This window comes from Salmo salar, chromosome ssa25 (genome assembly GCF_905237065.1).
Source record: "Salmo salar chromosome ssa25, Ssal_v3.1, whole genome shotgun sequence".
Taxonomy (NCBI): Eukaryota; Metazoa; Chordata; class Actinopteri; order Salmoniformes; family Salmonidae; genus Salmo; species Salmo salar.
Window position 1 is genome coordinate 3,461,021 of NC_059466.1, and position 15,113 is coordinate 3,476,133.

General features: G+C 42.6%; 1 protein-coding gene across 5 annotated transcripts in view; it reads right to left on the minus strand.

The window, feature by feature from the left end:
- The window catches only part of LOC106586057 (glypican-6), a 78,459-nt gene that overhangs the window by 18,006 nt on the left and 45,340 nt on the right, over positions 1–15,113 (minus strand). For 4 of the 5 annotated variants that reach the window (XM_045707383.1, XM_045707384.1, XM_014172878.2 and 1 more), the window contains exon 2: positions 9,243–9,401. The exons of the other annotated variant lie outside the window; for it this stretch is intronic. In XM_045707383.1, the coding sequence (XP_045563339.1) occupies positions 9,243–9,401 (159 nt within the window). The remainder of the gene's footprint in view (positions 1–9,242; positions 9,402–15,113) is intronic. 5 annotated transcript variants of the gene reach the window in all.

A 15,113-nucleotide genomic window follows, 5' to 3' on the forward strand; every position in this document is an offset into this window, starting at 1 on the left:
ACAAATGTGGCTCAATTCAGTTGTTTCAGAGTCCCGCAATAAGAGCTACGACGCTAATGTTCTCTGGGTGTCACTGAGTAGACTGATACCCCATGTCATTGATCCACAATCCATAGGTAAGGCTGTACAGTGAAATAAGTATGCCCCCAATGCAATGCTAAAGTAAAATACATCCAGTGTGATTTCAACAGATTGTCAAATTAACTAATTATTGTCTTTTGTTGATTTTATATAACATTCCAACCTCGTTTAGCATGATAATTCACTTATGGCATAATTATACTATTTGTATTCATTTGAGTCACTGTCAATGGCATACTTTTATTTTGAAGGCTAAACGCAAAGTCCACTATTGTGGCGAATCCTTATTGTGGCTAGCTTCACATAGATGGGTCCGACCACCATTAATCAAATAAGAACTGTCTTATAAATTAGGGTTATTTTAGATAGCTAGCTAACTATATAGCTAACTATATAGCTACTGAAACAGATGTCGTTTTGCTATGCTTAGGGCATCCATGAGCTAGCAACTTAACCAGCATCATAGCATACACATCGATTAATCGATGTGACACATGAAATACGAGTGATTGTGTAATAAAATAACTACGTAAACAATTAATGAACGCGTTCGATCATTATGTGACGTGCAGTCATAGTAAGTGAAAGAAATAGGTATTGATTATGTTTTACTGGTAATGGGGACATATGTAAATGCCAACAAAATAACGTTTTGGTCAGTGTGTGTGTATAACCTTAAATTAACTAGGCAAGTTGGTTAACATGTTATGGCTAGTGGGCAGTACTTTCACGGCTGGATAAAAAACGTACCCGATTTAATCTGATTATTACTCCTGCCCAGAAACTAGAATATGCATATAATTATTAGCTTTGGATAGAAAACACTGCAAAGTTTCTAAAACTGTTTGAATGGTGTCTGTGAGTATAACAGAACTCATTTGCCAGGCCAAAACCTGAGAAGATTCTGTACAGGAAGTACCCTGTCTGACCATTTCTTGGCCTTCTTTGCCATCTCTATCCATTACAAAGGATCTCTGCTGTTACGTGACACTTCCTACGGCTCCAATGGGCTCTCAGAGCCCGGGAAAAAGCTGAATGACGTAATTCAAAGCCCTGGCTGAAACACATTATCGCGTTTGTCAAGTGGCCGATCAAGGGACAGTGGGCTTAGGCGCGTGCACTGGCCGCCCCCGTCTTTCTGTTTTTCCCTCTATTTACCGAAACGCAGATTCCCGGTCGGAATATTATCGCTTTTTTTACGAGAAAAATGGCATAAAAATTGATTTTAAACAGCGGTTGACATGCTTCGAAGTACGGTAATGAAATATTTAGAAATCTTTTGTCACGAAATGCGCCATGCGTGCGACCCTTATTTACCATTCGGATAGTGTCTGGAACGCACTAACAAAACGCCGCTATTTGGATATAACGATGGATTATTTTGGACCAAACCAACATTTGTTATTGAAGTAGCAGTCCTGGGAGTGCATTCTGACGAAGACAACAAAAGGTAATCAAACTTTTCTAATAGTAAATCTGATTTTGGTGAGTGCTAAACTTGGTCGGTGTCTAAATAGCTAGCCCTGTGATGCCGGGCTATCTACTGAGAATATTGTAAAATGTGCTTTCACCGAAAAGCTATTTTAAAAATCGGACATATCGAGTGCATAGAGGAGTTCTGTAACAATTATTTTAAGAATTATAGATATGTTTTTTGTGAACGTTTATCGTGAGTAATTTAGTAAATTCACCGGAGGTTTGCGGGGGGTATGCTAGTTCTGAACGTCACATGCTAATGTAAAAAAGCTGGTTTTTGATATAAATATGAACTTGATTGAACAAAACATGCATGCATTGTATAACATAATGTCCTAGGGTTGTCATCTGATGAAGATCATCAAAGGTGAGTGCTGCATTTAGCTGTGGTTTTGTTTTTTGTGACATTATATGCTAGCTTGAAAAATGGGTAGTCTGATTATTTCTGGCTGGGTACTCTGCTGACATAATCTAATGTTTTGCTTTCGCTGTAAAGCCTTTTTGAAATCGGACAGTGTGGTTAGATTAACGAGAGTCTTGTCTTTAAAATGCTGTAAAATAGTCATATGTTTGAAAAATTGAAGTTTTCGGATTTTAGAGGAATTTGTATTTCGCGCCACGCCCATCATTGGATATTGGAGCAGGTGTTCCGCTAGCGGAACGTCTAGATGTAAGAGGTTATTAACAACAAAATCTTATTTACAATGACAGCCTACCCAAAGCTAAACCCGGGCGACGCTGGGCCAATTGTGCGCCGCCCTATGGGACTCCCAATCACGGCCGGATGTGATACAGCCTGGATTCAAACCAGGGACTGTAGTGACGCTTCTTGCACTGCGATGCAGAGCCTTAGACTGCTGTGTCCGTGTGTGTGTGTTTTAATTATTTAACTGTACTAGAATGCTTAAAAGGCCGCAACATTTTTAAATATTGGTTATCGTTTTTTTTTGTCAAGGAAAATATCAGATATCGGTATTGGCCAAAAATGTCTTATCAGTAGTTCACACCCTCTTAGGCTTTAGCCCCACCCATCTGGTTTCGCTCTCTGAGCGCACATTTGACACTCTGGCCGATGATTTGTTTACCTCTGGATAACATTAAAACAGCCTAACCAGCTCTGCTGACAACAATTTCATGACGCTTTTTTGCAGACGTTTACTGACACCAGCCATATTCAACGGGTGTTGAACACACATCACATAACGTTAGCTAACGAGCCTACCAGCTAACCTTAGCTAGTTAAACACAAAAAGCATAATGAAAAAGTTGGTGCCATCAACTGAAGAAGTTGGTGCCATCAACTGAAGAAGTTGGTGCCATCAACTGAAGATGATGGTGCCATCAACTGAGTCGTGTCTTTGGGGGTTCCATTAAACGTAAGATATGTTTATCAATTAGCTCCCTGTAATTATTATCACGCGATTAAACTGATTAATCGTTTAGTTGTAATTAACTAGGAGGTCGGGGCACCAAGGAGAATATTCAGATTACAAAGCTATAATTTTCCTAATATAACTTTCCTGTACTATAATATTATATTCTATTATAGTATAGGTCGATTATCTTCTAAGTTTAAATGGTGGATTTACCTCTAGTCCAGTCTCATTCCAAAACGTCGTAAATTGTTGTATCTGCACGAACCCAGTCTTTACTAAAATCATCCATACATCAATTGTCTTAAAATCATTTATTTACTACACTAAGTAATTAACAGAAAAACATACAAACAGTAATTATCGTCAACAAAGGATTGGTATCGGAATGTGCCCTTGTGGGCTAAACAGGCTGGTCGGCCTGTTGAACAATGGGTCATAAAAGGTCGGCTGAGAAGTTACACAGGGTGATTTAATATTAACAATTGAAGGCTCACTCATTCGGGAACAATTGCAATCAATATATATTTACGCTCAGTGTGTCGTTCTGATTCTTGTTGGAGAGTAGTTCTGTTGGGGAGTTTTGTCCGCGTTCTCTCTCTCTCTCTCTCGGTTAGAATGGATCTTTCAGAGCGACCTTCATTAACCTGTTAGGGCTAGGGGGCAGTATTGACACGGCTGGATAAAAAACATACCCGATTTAATCTGGTTACCACTCCTACCCAGTAACTAGAATATGCATATACTTATTACATATGGATAGAAAACACCCTAAATTTTCTAAAACTGTTTGAATGGTGTCTGTGAGTATAACAGAACTCAAATGGCAGGTCAAAACCTGAGAGATTCCTTTACAGGAAGTGGCCTGTCTGACCATTTCTTGAACTTCTTTTCCATCTCTATCATTTACTAAGGATCTCTGCTCTAACGTGACACTTCCCACGTCGTCCATAGGCGCTCAGAGCCCGGGAAAAAACAGAATGTCGTCATCCCAGCCCCAGGCTGAAACACATTATCGCCTTTCTCAAGTGGCCGATCAAGGGACACTGGGCTTATGCGCGTGACCCCGACCGCCCCCGCCTTTGGGATTTTTTTCCTCTGTTTGCCGAAAAGGAGATTCCCTGTCGGAATATTATCGCTTTCTACGAGAAAAATGTCGTAAAAATTGATTTTAAACAGCGGTTGACATGCTTCGAAGTACGGTAATGGAATATTTAGAATTTTATTGTCACGAATTGCGCCATGCGCGCGACACTTCTTTACTATTTCGGATAGTGTCTGGAACGCACGAACAAAACGCCGCTATTCGGATATAACGATGGATTATTTTGGACCAAACCAAAATTTGTTATTGAAGTAGCAGTCCTGGGTGTGCATTCTGACGAAGACAACAAAAGGTAATCAAACTTTTATAATAGTAAATATGATTATGGTGAGTGCTAAACTTGCCGGGTGTCTAAATAGCGAGCCCGTGATGCCTGGGCTATGTACTTAGAATATTGCAAAATGTGCTTTCACCAAAAAGCTATTTTAAAATCGGACATATAGAGGAGGTCTGTATCTATAATTCTTCAAATAATTGTTATGCTTTTTGTGAACGTTTATCGTGAGTAATTTAGTAAAATGTTAGCGAATTCCCCGGAAGTTTGCGGGGGGTATGCTAGTTCTGAACGTCACATGCTAATGTAAAAAGCTGGTTTTTGATATAAATATGAACTTGATTGAACAAAACATGCATGTATTGTATAACATAATGTCCTAGGGTTGTCATCTGATGAAGATCATCAAAGGTGAGTGCTGCATTTAGCTGTCTTCTGGGTTTTGGTGACATTATATGCTGGCTTGAAAAATGGGTGTCTGATTATTTCTGGCTTGGTACTCTGCTGACATAATCTAATGTTTTGCTATCGTTGTAAAGCCTTTTTGAAATCGGACAGTGTGGTTAGATTAACGAGAGTCTTGTCTTTAAATAGCTGTAAAATAGTCATATGTTTGAGAAATTGAAGTAATAGGATTTTTAACGTTTTGAAAATCGCGCCACAGGCTGCCAGTGGCTGTTACGCAAGCGTCCCACCTAGCCCATAGAGGTTAATGTCGTCATCGAATGGTTGCTTCGTTGGTCTTCGCGTTCAATGATATAATTTACTTAGCTGCAGACTAATAATTAATATCAAAGACTTGTTCTTATTCTGTCAGTATCGATAGTCTAAAAGTTAACCACGTGGTATGGTTCACTTTCAGTAGAGGAATTAGATGGTAGAACCTATTTGGCCAACGGAGTGTAGGCCTGGTCTGAGGAAATGTAAATCAGGGAGTGTTTTATAGTGCCCATCGAACAGGCTGGTCAAATGACGCCTGGTCCTGTATATGTCCCTGGGGCGTGCCTATGACTGAGTTGGATTTGGTTACAGAAATACAATTCTATCACATTACATCAGTACATAGCATCTCAATGTCTTACAAAAGCTTTATCCTTATCAATACATTCCATACACCCATATGAGGCAAGTCTTAAACTGAGTCTATTATATAAACAGTTTTATGGTAATATGGCTATATTGTCTCTTCTGAGTATCACAAAATGGTACCAGCGGATCAGTTCGTAGCTGGATTCTTCAATTCTATGAGTTGGAAGAATTTCCTTTGTCTCTATGGGCCATGTGGCCAGAGACTTTCCTGGAATTTTAGAGTTTTTCTACCCTTTACACACAGGGTGGATTGTGTGCAAAAGGGAGAGGCCAACATCATGACACCTGTTAGTTTTTCTTTTAGAATATATATACACACACATATACAAATTCCGGCTCTCACAGACCTGTTAGTTTTTCTTTAAGAAGCCCTCCTGTTCTCCACTCATTACCTGTATTAACTGCACATGTTTGAACTCGTTACCTGTATAAATGACACCTGCCCACACACTCAATCAAACAGACTCCAACCTCTCCACAATGGCCAAGACCAGAGAGCTGTGTAAGGACATCAGGGATAAAATTGTAGACCTGCACAAGGCTGGGATGGGCTACAGGACAATAGGCAAGCAGCTTGGTGAGAAGGCAACAACTGTTGGCGCAATTATTAGAAAATGGAAGAAGTTCAAGATGACGGTCAATCACCCTTGGTCTGGGGCTCCATGCAAGATCTCACCTTGTGGGGCATCAATGATCATGAGGAAGGTGAGGGATCCGCCCAGAACTACACGGCAGGACCTGGTCAATGACCTGAAGAGAGCTGGGACCACAGTCTCAATGAAAACCATTAGTAACACACTACGCCGTCATGGATTAAAATCCTGTAGCGCACGCAAGGTCCCCCTGCTCAAGCCAGCGCATGTCCAGGCCCGTCTGAAGTTTGCCAATGACCATCTGGATGATCCAGAGGAGGAATGGGAGAAGGTCATGTGATCTGATGAGACAAAAATAGAGCCTTTTGGTCTAAACTCCACTCGCCGTGTTTGGAGGAAGAAGAAGGATGAGTACAACCCCAAGAACACCATCCCAACCGTAAAGCATGGAGGTGGAAACATCATTCTTTGGGGATGTTTTTCTGCAAAGGGGACAGGACGACTGCACCGTATTGAGGGGAGGATGGATGGGGCCATGTATTGCGAGATCTTGGCCAACAACCTCCTTCCCTCAGTAAGAGCATTGAAGATGAGTCCTGGCTGGGTCTTCCAGCATGACAACGACCCGAAACACAGCCAGGGCAACCAAGGAGTGGCTCCGTAAGAAGCATCTCAAGGTCCTGGAGTGGCCTAGCCAGTCTCCAGACCTGAACCCAATAGAAAATCTTTGGAGGGAGCTGAAAGTCCGTATTGCCCAGCGACAGCCCCGAAACCTGAAGGATCTGGAGAAAGTCTGTATGGAGGAGTGGGCCAAAATCCCTGCTGCAGTGTGTGCAAACCTGGTCAAGAACTACAGGAAACGTATGATCGCTGTAACTGCAAATACTTGTTCTCCCCACTGTATGTATGTATGTATGTATGTATGTATGTATGTATGTATGTATGTATGTATGTATGCATGTATATATTTGTTTGTTTGTACGCTGTTGTTTTTTAAAGAAAAGCTCATTTTTTGGTCATTTTTATATAATATCGTCCGATTCCAATATGTTCACTAATATATTGTGAATACATAAACTCAACAAAAAAAGATACGTCCCTTTTTCGGGACCCTGTCTTTCAAAGATAATTCCTAAAAATTAATGACTTCACAGATCTTCCTTGTAAAGGGTTTAAACACTGTTTTCCATGCTTGTTCAATGAACCATAAACAATTAATGAACATGCACCTGTGGAACGGTCTTTAAGATACTAAAAGCTTACATACGGTAGGCAATTAAGGTCACAGTTATGAAAACTTAGGACACTAAGAGGCCTTTCTACTGACTCTGAAAAACACCAAAAGAAAGATGCCCAGGGTCCCTGCTCATCTGTGTGAACGTGCCTTAGGCATGCTGCAAAGAGGCATGAGGACTGCAGATGTGGCCAGGGCAATAAATTGCCATGTCTGTACTGTGAGATGCCTAAGACAGCACTACAGAGAGACAGGACAGACAGCTGATCGTCCTCGCAGTGGCACACCACGTGTAATAATACCTGCACAGGATCGGTACATCCGAACAGCACACCTGCGGGACAGGTACAGGGTGGCAACAACAACTGCCCGAGTTACACCAGGAACGCATAATCCCTCCATCAGTGCTCAGACTGTCCGCAATAGGCTGAGAGGCTGGACTGAGGGCTTGTAGGCCTGTTGTAAGGCAGGTCCTCACCAGACATCACCGGCAACAATGTCGCCTATGGGCACAAACCCACCGTCGCTGGACCAGACAGGACTGGCAAAAAGTGCTCTTCACTGACGAATTGGGGTTTTGTCTGACAAGGGGTGATGGTCGGATTCACGTTTATCGTTGAAGGAAGGAGCGTTAAACCGAGGCCTGTACTCTGGAGCAGAATCGATTTGGAGGTGGAGGGACTGAGCTTGTTGTCATTGCAGGCAATCTCAATGCTGTGCGTTACAGGGAAAACATCCTCCTCCCTCATGTTGTACCCTTTCTGCAGGCTCATCCTGACATGACCCTCAGCATGACAATGCCACCAGCCATACTGCTCGTTCTGTGCATGATTTCCTGCAAGACAGGAATGTCAGTGTTCTGCCACGGCCAGCGAAGAGCCCGGATCTCAATCCCATTGAGCACGTCTGGGACCTGTTGGATCGAAGGGTGAGGGCTAGGGCCATTCCCCCCCGAAATGTCCGGGAACTTGCAGGTGCCTTGGTGGAAGAGTCGGGTAACATCTCACATCAAGTACTGGCAAATCTGGTACAGTCCATGGGGAGGAGATGCACTGCAGTACTAAATGCAGCTGGTGGCCACACCAGATACTGACTGTTACTTTTGATTTTGACCCCCCCCTCCTTTGTTCAGGGACACATTATTCCATTTCTGTTAGTCACATGTCTGTGCAACATTTTCAGTTTATGTCTCAGTTGTTAAATCTTATGTTCATACAAATATTTACACATGTTAAGCTACGTTTTCTGGAAATAAACGCAGTTGACAGTGAGAGGACTTTATATATTTTTAATTTAACCTTCATTTAACTAAGTCCGTTAAGAACAAATTTTTATTTACAATGACGGCCTACCCCGGCCAAACTCTAACCCGGACGACGCTGAGTCTTATACACACACGTACACATGGATTCTGTACTGTAGATATGTGGTAATGATGGAGTAGGGGCCTGAGGGGACACTGTTGTGAAATCTGTGAATGTACTGTAATGTTTTTAAAATTGTATAACTACCTTAATTTTGCTGGACCCCAGGAAGAGTAGCTGCTACCTTGTATCCATAATAAATACAAAATTGTCCCGTTTCCATTCGTCTGACTCAGCATTGTCACATGCTCCCATGTCACCCACAATAGGGCAGGCAGTGGAAACTCGATCAGGATATACACACACACACACACACACACACACACACACACACACACACACACACACACACACACACACACACACACACACAGAGAGAGAACAGGAAGTGTGTTAAGGAAAAGAAGACTGGCTCTGGGTGAGCTTGTGGTCTGTCTGGGAGCATGTGTACCTCTCTCCCCCCAGAGTGTAGGGTAAGGCATGGGAGAGGGGATTGGCCAGAGAGGGGCAGTGACAGACGTTGAGAGACAGGTGTAATTGCCAACAGACAGGTAGACCGGGTGTCTCTGCTGCAGGCAGGTAGACATAAATGGACTGATACAGTAGGAAGGTAGGTGTGTGTGTGTGGGCATGTGTCTCGATCTCTCCCTTACGATCAAAGTGGCTGTGCCTCTGTTTGAAGGTGCTCTGTAGGTTGGAGCTGAGCTGGGAGATGGGGGCCTTCAGGTCTGAGTGGCTCTGCTGGCTCAGCTTTTCCTCCATCTCCAGGGTACAGCATGAGTAGCCCTGGGGACACACCTTTAGGGGGGCTCCTACAGGCACAGACGGGGGAGAGAAAATCCTGTTACACACTATAGTCGTGGACAAAAGTTTTGAGAATGACACAAATATTAATTTTCAAAGTCTGCTGCCTTAGTTTGTATGATGGCAATTTGCATATGCTCCAGAATGCTATGAAGAGTGATCAGATGAATTGCAATTAAATGCAAAGTCCCTCCTTGCCATGCAAATGAATGAATCATGTCAGTGATTCTCTCGTTAACACAAGTGTGTGTGTTGACGAGGACAAGGCTGGAGATCACTCTGTCATGCTGATTGAGTTCGAATAACAGACTGGAAGCTTCAAACGGAGGGTGGTGCTTGGAATCATTGTTCTTCCTCTGTCAACCATGGTTACCTGCAAGGAAACATGTGCCATCCTCATTGATTTGCACAAAAAGGGCTTCACAGACAAGGAAATTGCTGCCAGTAAGATTGCACTTAAAATCAACCATTTATCGGATCAACAAGAACTTCAAGGAGAGTGGTTCAATTGTTGTGAAGGCGGCTTCAGGGCGCCCAAGAAAGTCCAGCAAGTGCCAGGACCGTCTCCTAACAGTTGATTCAGCTGCGGGATCGGGGCACCGCCAGTACAGAGCTTGCTCAGGAATGGCAGCAGGCAGGTGTGAGTGCATCTGCACGCACAGTGAGGCGAAGACTTTTGGAAGATGGCCTGGTGTCAAGAAGGGCAGCAAAGAAGCCACTTCTCTCCAGGAAAAACATCAGGGACAGACTGATATTCTGCAAAAGGTACATGGATTGGACTGCTGAGGACTGGGGTAAAGTCATTGTCTCTGATGAATCCCCTTTCCGATTGTTTGGGGCATCCGGAAAAAAGCTTGTCCGGAGAAGACAAGGTGAGCGCTACCATCAGTCCTGTGTCATGCCAAAAGTAAAGCATCCTGAGACCATTCATGTGTGGGGTTGCTTCTCAGCCAAGGGAGTGGGCTCACTCACAATTTTCCCTACGAACACAGCCATAAATAAAGAATGGTACCAACACGTCCTCCGAGAACAACTTCTCCCAACCATCCAGGAACAGTTTGGTGACGAACAATGCCTTTTCCAGCATGATGGAGCACCTTGCCATAAGGCCAAAGTGATAACTAAGTGGCTCGGGGAATAACACATTAATATTTTGGGTCCATGGCCAGGAAATGCCCCAGACCTTAATCCCATTGAGAACTTGTGGTCAATCCTCAAGAGGCGGGTGGACAAACAAAAACTCACAAATTCTGACAAACTCCAAGCATTGATTTTGCAAGAATGGGCTGCCATCAGTCAGGATGTGGCCCAGAAGTTAATGGACAGCATGCCGGGGCGGATTGCAGAGGTCTTGTAAAAGAAGGGTCAACACTGCAAATATTGACTCTTTGCATCAACTTCATGCAATTGTCAATAAAAGCCTTTGACACTTATGAAATGCTTGGATTACACTTCAGTATTCTATAGTAACATCTGACACAAATATCTAAAGACACTGAAGCAGCAAACATTGTGGAAATGAATTTGTGTCATTCTCAAAACTTTTGGCCACGACTGTAGATGCACACAAACCAACACCAACCACCGTAATTTTTTTTTTTTTTAAACAGTTCATACACCACACAATATGAAAAACGAACCTACTTCTGTTTCCAGGAATTTAAGTTGAGAAAGTAAGAATTCTGTCCACAAAGGTACCGAAATGTTTATTACAGTGCCTTCAGAAAGTATTTACACCCCTTGACTATTTCCACATTTTGTGGGACAAACATTTGTCATTTTTTGTCAATACATAATGCATAGTGCATTTAATGTAAAACATTTTATCCTTTTTTTAAGACCTCAAGCACTTAATAGCTCAGCACTATCACAAATCAATGTGATGTAGTTTTATTGGAATTTGCAGCTGTTCTTGGTAAGTAAAGAATCTGCTAACTTCTGACATGACCTACCGCATCTTTAAGTGAATAAGGAGCCTTGTGAATCAGCAGAAAATATAGAATAATGTTCAAGAAATAAATATAGATTTTTTTTCTATTTTAACTCCACAGTAAGCAACCCATTCTCTAATTTGCCTTAAACGGACAGCCCAGCAATATAATTTAACATATGGTGTCCCAGGCCTCCCTGCTTCACACAAATCAAACTGTCACATGCGCCGAATACAACAAGTGTAGACTTTACAGTGAAATGTTTACTTACAAGCCCTTAACTCTTCTTGAACTGGACTGTTGGTTAAGAAAATATTTACCAAGTAGATTAAAATAAAAAGTAATAATAAAAAGTAACACAATAAGAATAACGAGGCTATATACAGGGGGCACCGGTACCGAGTCAGTGTGTGGGGGTACAGGTTAGTTGAAGTAATTTGTACATGTAGGTGGGGGTGAAGTGACTATGCATAGATAATAAACAGCAAGTAGCAGCAGCGTACAAAAGGGAGGGGGGATTCCATGTAAATTGTCCGGTGGCGATTTTATTAATTATTCAGAAGCCTTATGGCTTGGGGGTAGAAGCTGTTGAGGAGCCTTTTGGTCCTAGACTTGGCGCTCCGGTACCGCTTGTCGTGCAGTAGCAGAGAAAACAGTCTATAACTTGGGTGACTGGAGTCTGACACGTTTATGGGCTTTCCTCTGACACCACCTATTGTATAGGTCCTGGATGGCAGGGAGCTTGGTGATGTACTGGGCCGTTCGCACTACCCTCTGTAGCGCCTTACGGTCAGATGCCGAGCAGTTGCCATACCAGGCGGTGATGCAACCGGTCAGGATGCTCTCGATGGTGCAGCTGTAGAACCTTTAGAGGATCTGGGGACCCATGCCAAATCTTTTCAGTCTCCTGAGGGGGAAAAGGTTTTGTCGTGCCCTCTTCACGACTGTCTTGGTATGTTTGGACCATGATAGTTCGTTGGTGATGTGGACACCAAGGAACTTGAAACTCTCGACCCGCTCCACTACAGCCCTGTCGATGTTAATGGGGTCCTGTTCGGCCCGCCTTTTCCTGTAGTTCACGATCAGCTCCTTTGTCTTGCTCACATTGAGGGAGAGGTTGTTGTCCTGGCACCACACTACCAGTTCTCTGACCTCCTCAATATAGGCTGTCTCATCGTTGTCGATGATCAGGCCTACCACTGTGTCATCAGCAAACTTAATGATGGTGTTGGAGTCGTGTTTGACCATGCAGTCGTGGGTGAACAGGGAATACAGGAGGGGACTAAGTACACACCCCTGACGGGCCACAGTGTTAAGGATCAGCGTGGCAGACATGTTGTTGCCTACGCTTACCACCTGGGGGCGGCCCATCAGGAAGTCCAGGATCCAGTTGCAGAGGGAGGTGTTTAGTCCCAGGGTCCTTAGCTTAGTGATGAGCTTCGTGGGCACTATGGTGTTGAACGCTGAGCTGTAGTCAATGAACAGTATTCTCACATAGGTGTTCCTTTTGTCCGTAGGTACAGAAGGGTAACTCAAGAAGTTTAGCCTGGAAAAACATCTATCAAAAAAAATAGAAAAAAAGTTGAATTTAATGCGAGTGATTTATTCTCCTCAACGTGACGTCTGATAGCAACCATCAGTCCAAACGTTATATGGCGAGCTTCTGCAGCTGTTGCTCATGTGGGAGTAATAGACACACACACACACACACACACTGACACGAGGTGGGGTGGACTGATAAAGACAGGCTTGAGCCGGGGAGAGAAGTTTGAGCGTGGATGTTAAACGAGCTTAACCTATAAACTTCCACCCTGAAGAAGGCACAGTGATGCCGAAGCGTTGGTGATTTAAATAAATAATAACAATAAATTACTGGGAGTTTATATATGGAGTGTGCGACTATTTTTATAGTTTATTTGCCGTTAGTCAGCAACTCCACACAAATTAATTTCTGGGTATGCACCAGAAACGAGCTTAACCTGACAATTTTAGCAATTTATTAGCGCTGACATCCCATCTGGAGACGTCAGTCTCTCTTCTCTTCTAACCCACGGAATCATTCGAAATCAAACCAAGCCCTCTGCTCTGCTGTACAGAACAATTGACAAGTTTGACAAAGAGTGGTCAAAGTGGACTCAACCTCAAATTATCGTGGGGTTGGAGGGGTACTGCAGCACGGTGGGTAGGAGAGGCGAAGTGGCTGAATGCGAAGTTGCAGCTGCAATAACGTTTTCTTTTTCTTTTTAAAGGCGGCTGTTGGAATTTGGGAAGAACACAGGGGTTATTTCACTCCGCCCAGGCTCCCAATGGCATGTTTGGGTTTTCCCCAACAGTGCTCCGCTCGCTCAGTCAGCGACTCTGGCCCTTCCCGTCTGGGCTGTCTCAACTTATTGTTTAGAGTTAGAATAGTACAATACACAAGGTGCAATTTCGAAATTTGGTTGTGCATCAGCAGTTTTTATTTTGTTATGTCAGTCACTCAATTAGCCCAGGTCAGCAATTGTATTTATTTATGGTTAAGTTAGCTGGCTGCTTGACTATCTAAACTAATAGTAGTCATGGTCGAATTACAGACCTGGGGGGCCCCATTGATTGTTAGTCATGCTCACTGATATTATATTTAAAAAAAAATTGCAACATTCTCACCACCCTATGGCAAAATGTGTAGAATTGCAGGAAAGGAGCTGTAAAACGGCAAAATCTTCTCTCCGACCCATGGCAAAAATGTGTACAATTGCATCAAACTTGCTTTAAAACTTTTTTTTCCTCTCTCCGCTGTCAAAAGGGCAGACGTTAAAATGCTTTGCTTGCAAGGTGAGAACAAAAATTCCACCCATCTAAATATACGTCTCTAAACACTTCTACATTAATGTGGATACTACCATGATTACAGACAATCCATAATAAAAATTTGTGAGAAAGCATAACCACCACCCCATAATGCTAACCTCCCCTGTTGCTGTAATGTTGTGCATCTAACTTCCTCTCATCATTATTCACGACTCATTCAGGAATATCCACAATCATGGTAGCATCCACATTAAGGTGTTTAGAAAAATGTGATATTCTTATTTACAATAAAAGTGACTCAAATTACACAATACAATATTTACCATTAATTTCTATTGGGCACAAAATAATCTGAAACACAACCAAAACAAACAGAAAATGCATCCAAAAACTTTTTAGAGTCAAAAGCTTGATGTAATTATTGTGTGCTAGGAATATGGGACCAAATAATAAACTAAAAGACTACTTTAATACACATAAGTGAATTTGTCCCAATACTTTTGGTCCCCCAAAGTGGGGAGGACTTTGTACAAAAAGTGTTGAAATTAAAAATAAAAATAAATTAAATAGATATGGATGAAAATACCTTTAAATTAAAACTGACAGGATGCACTTTAACCTCAGTCATTGTACCATTTCAAATCCAAAGTGCTGTGGTACAGAGCCAAAACCAAAAGAAAATGGTCACTGTCCCAATACTTTTGGAGCTCACTGTATATCAAGTGCTATTGAGGGAATAATCTTACAATGTTGCAGTCCAGAAATGAGAGCTTTACCATCTATGCCAAAAACCTGGGCCTCTTATGGAGACTATAGAACAGTCATCAACACATGCTTCAGTATTCCCCCTTTTCTCCAAAAGCATGTGTGCACACACCCTATAAGCATATCAAAAAGATCCCACCCTGCTCACCAATGTGCCTTAGCAGAATGCAATTTAGAAGCTTGTGTGGTCCAGAAACGCGGAACTCTACCATCTATGGCAAAAGCCTTTCACCA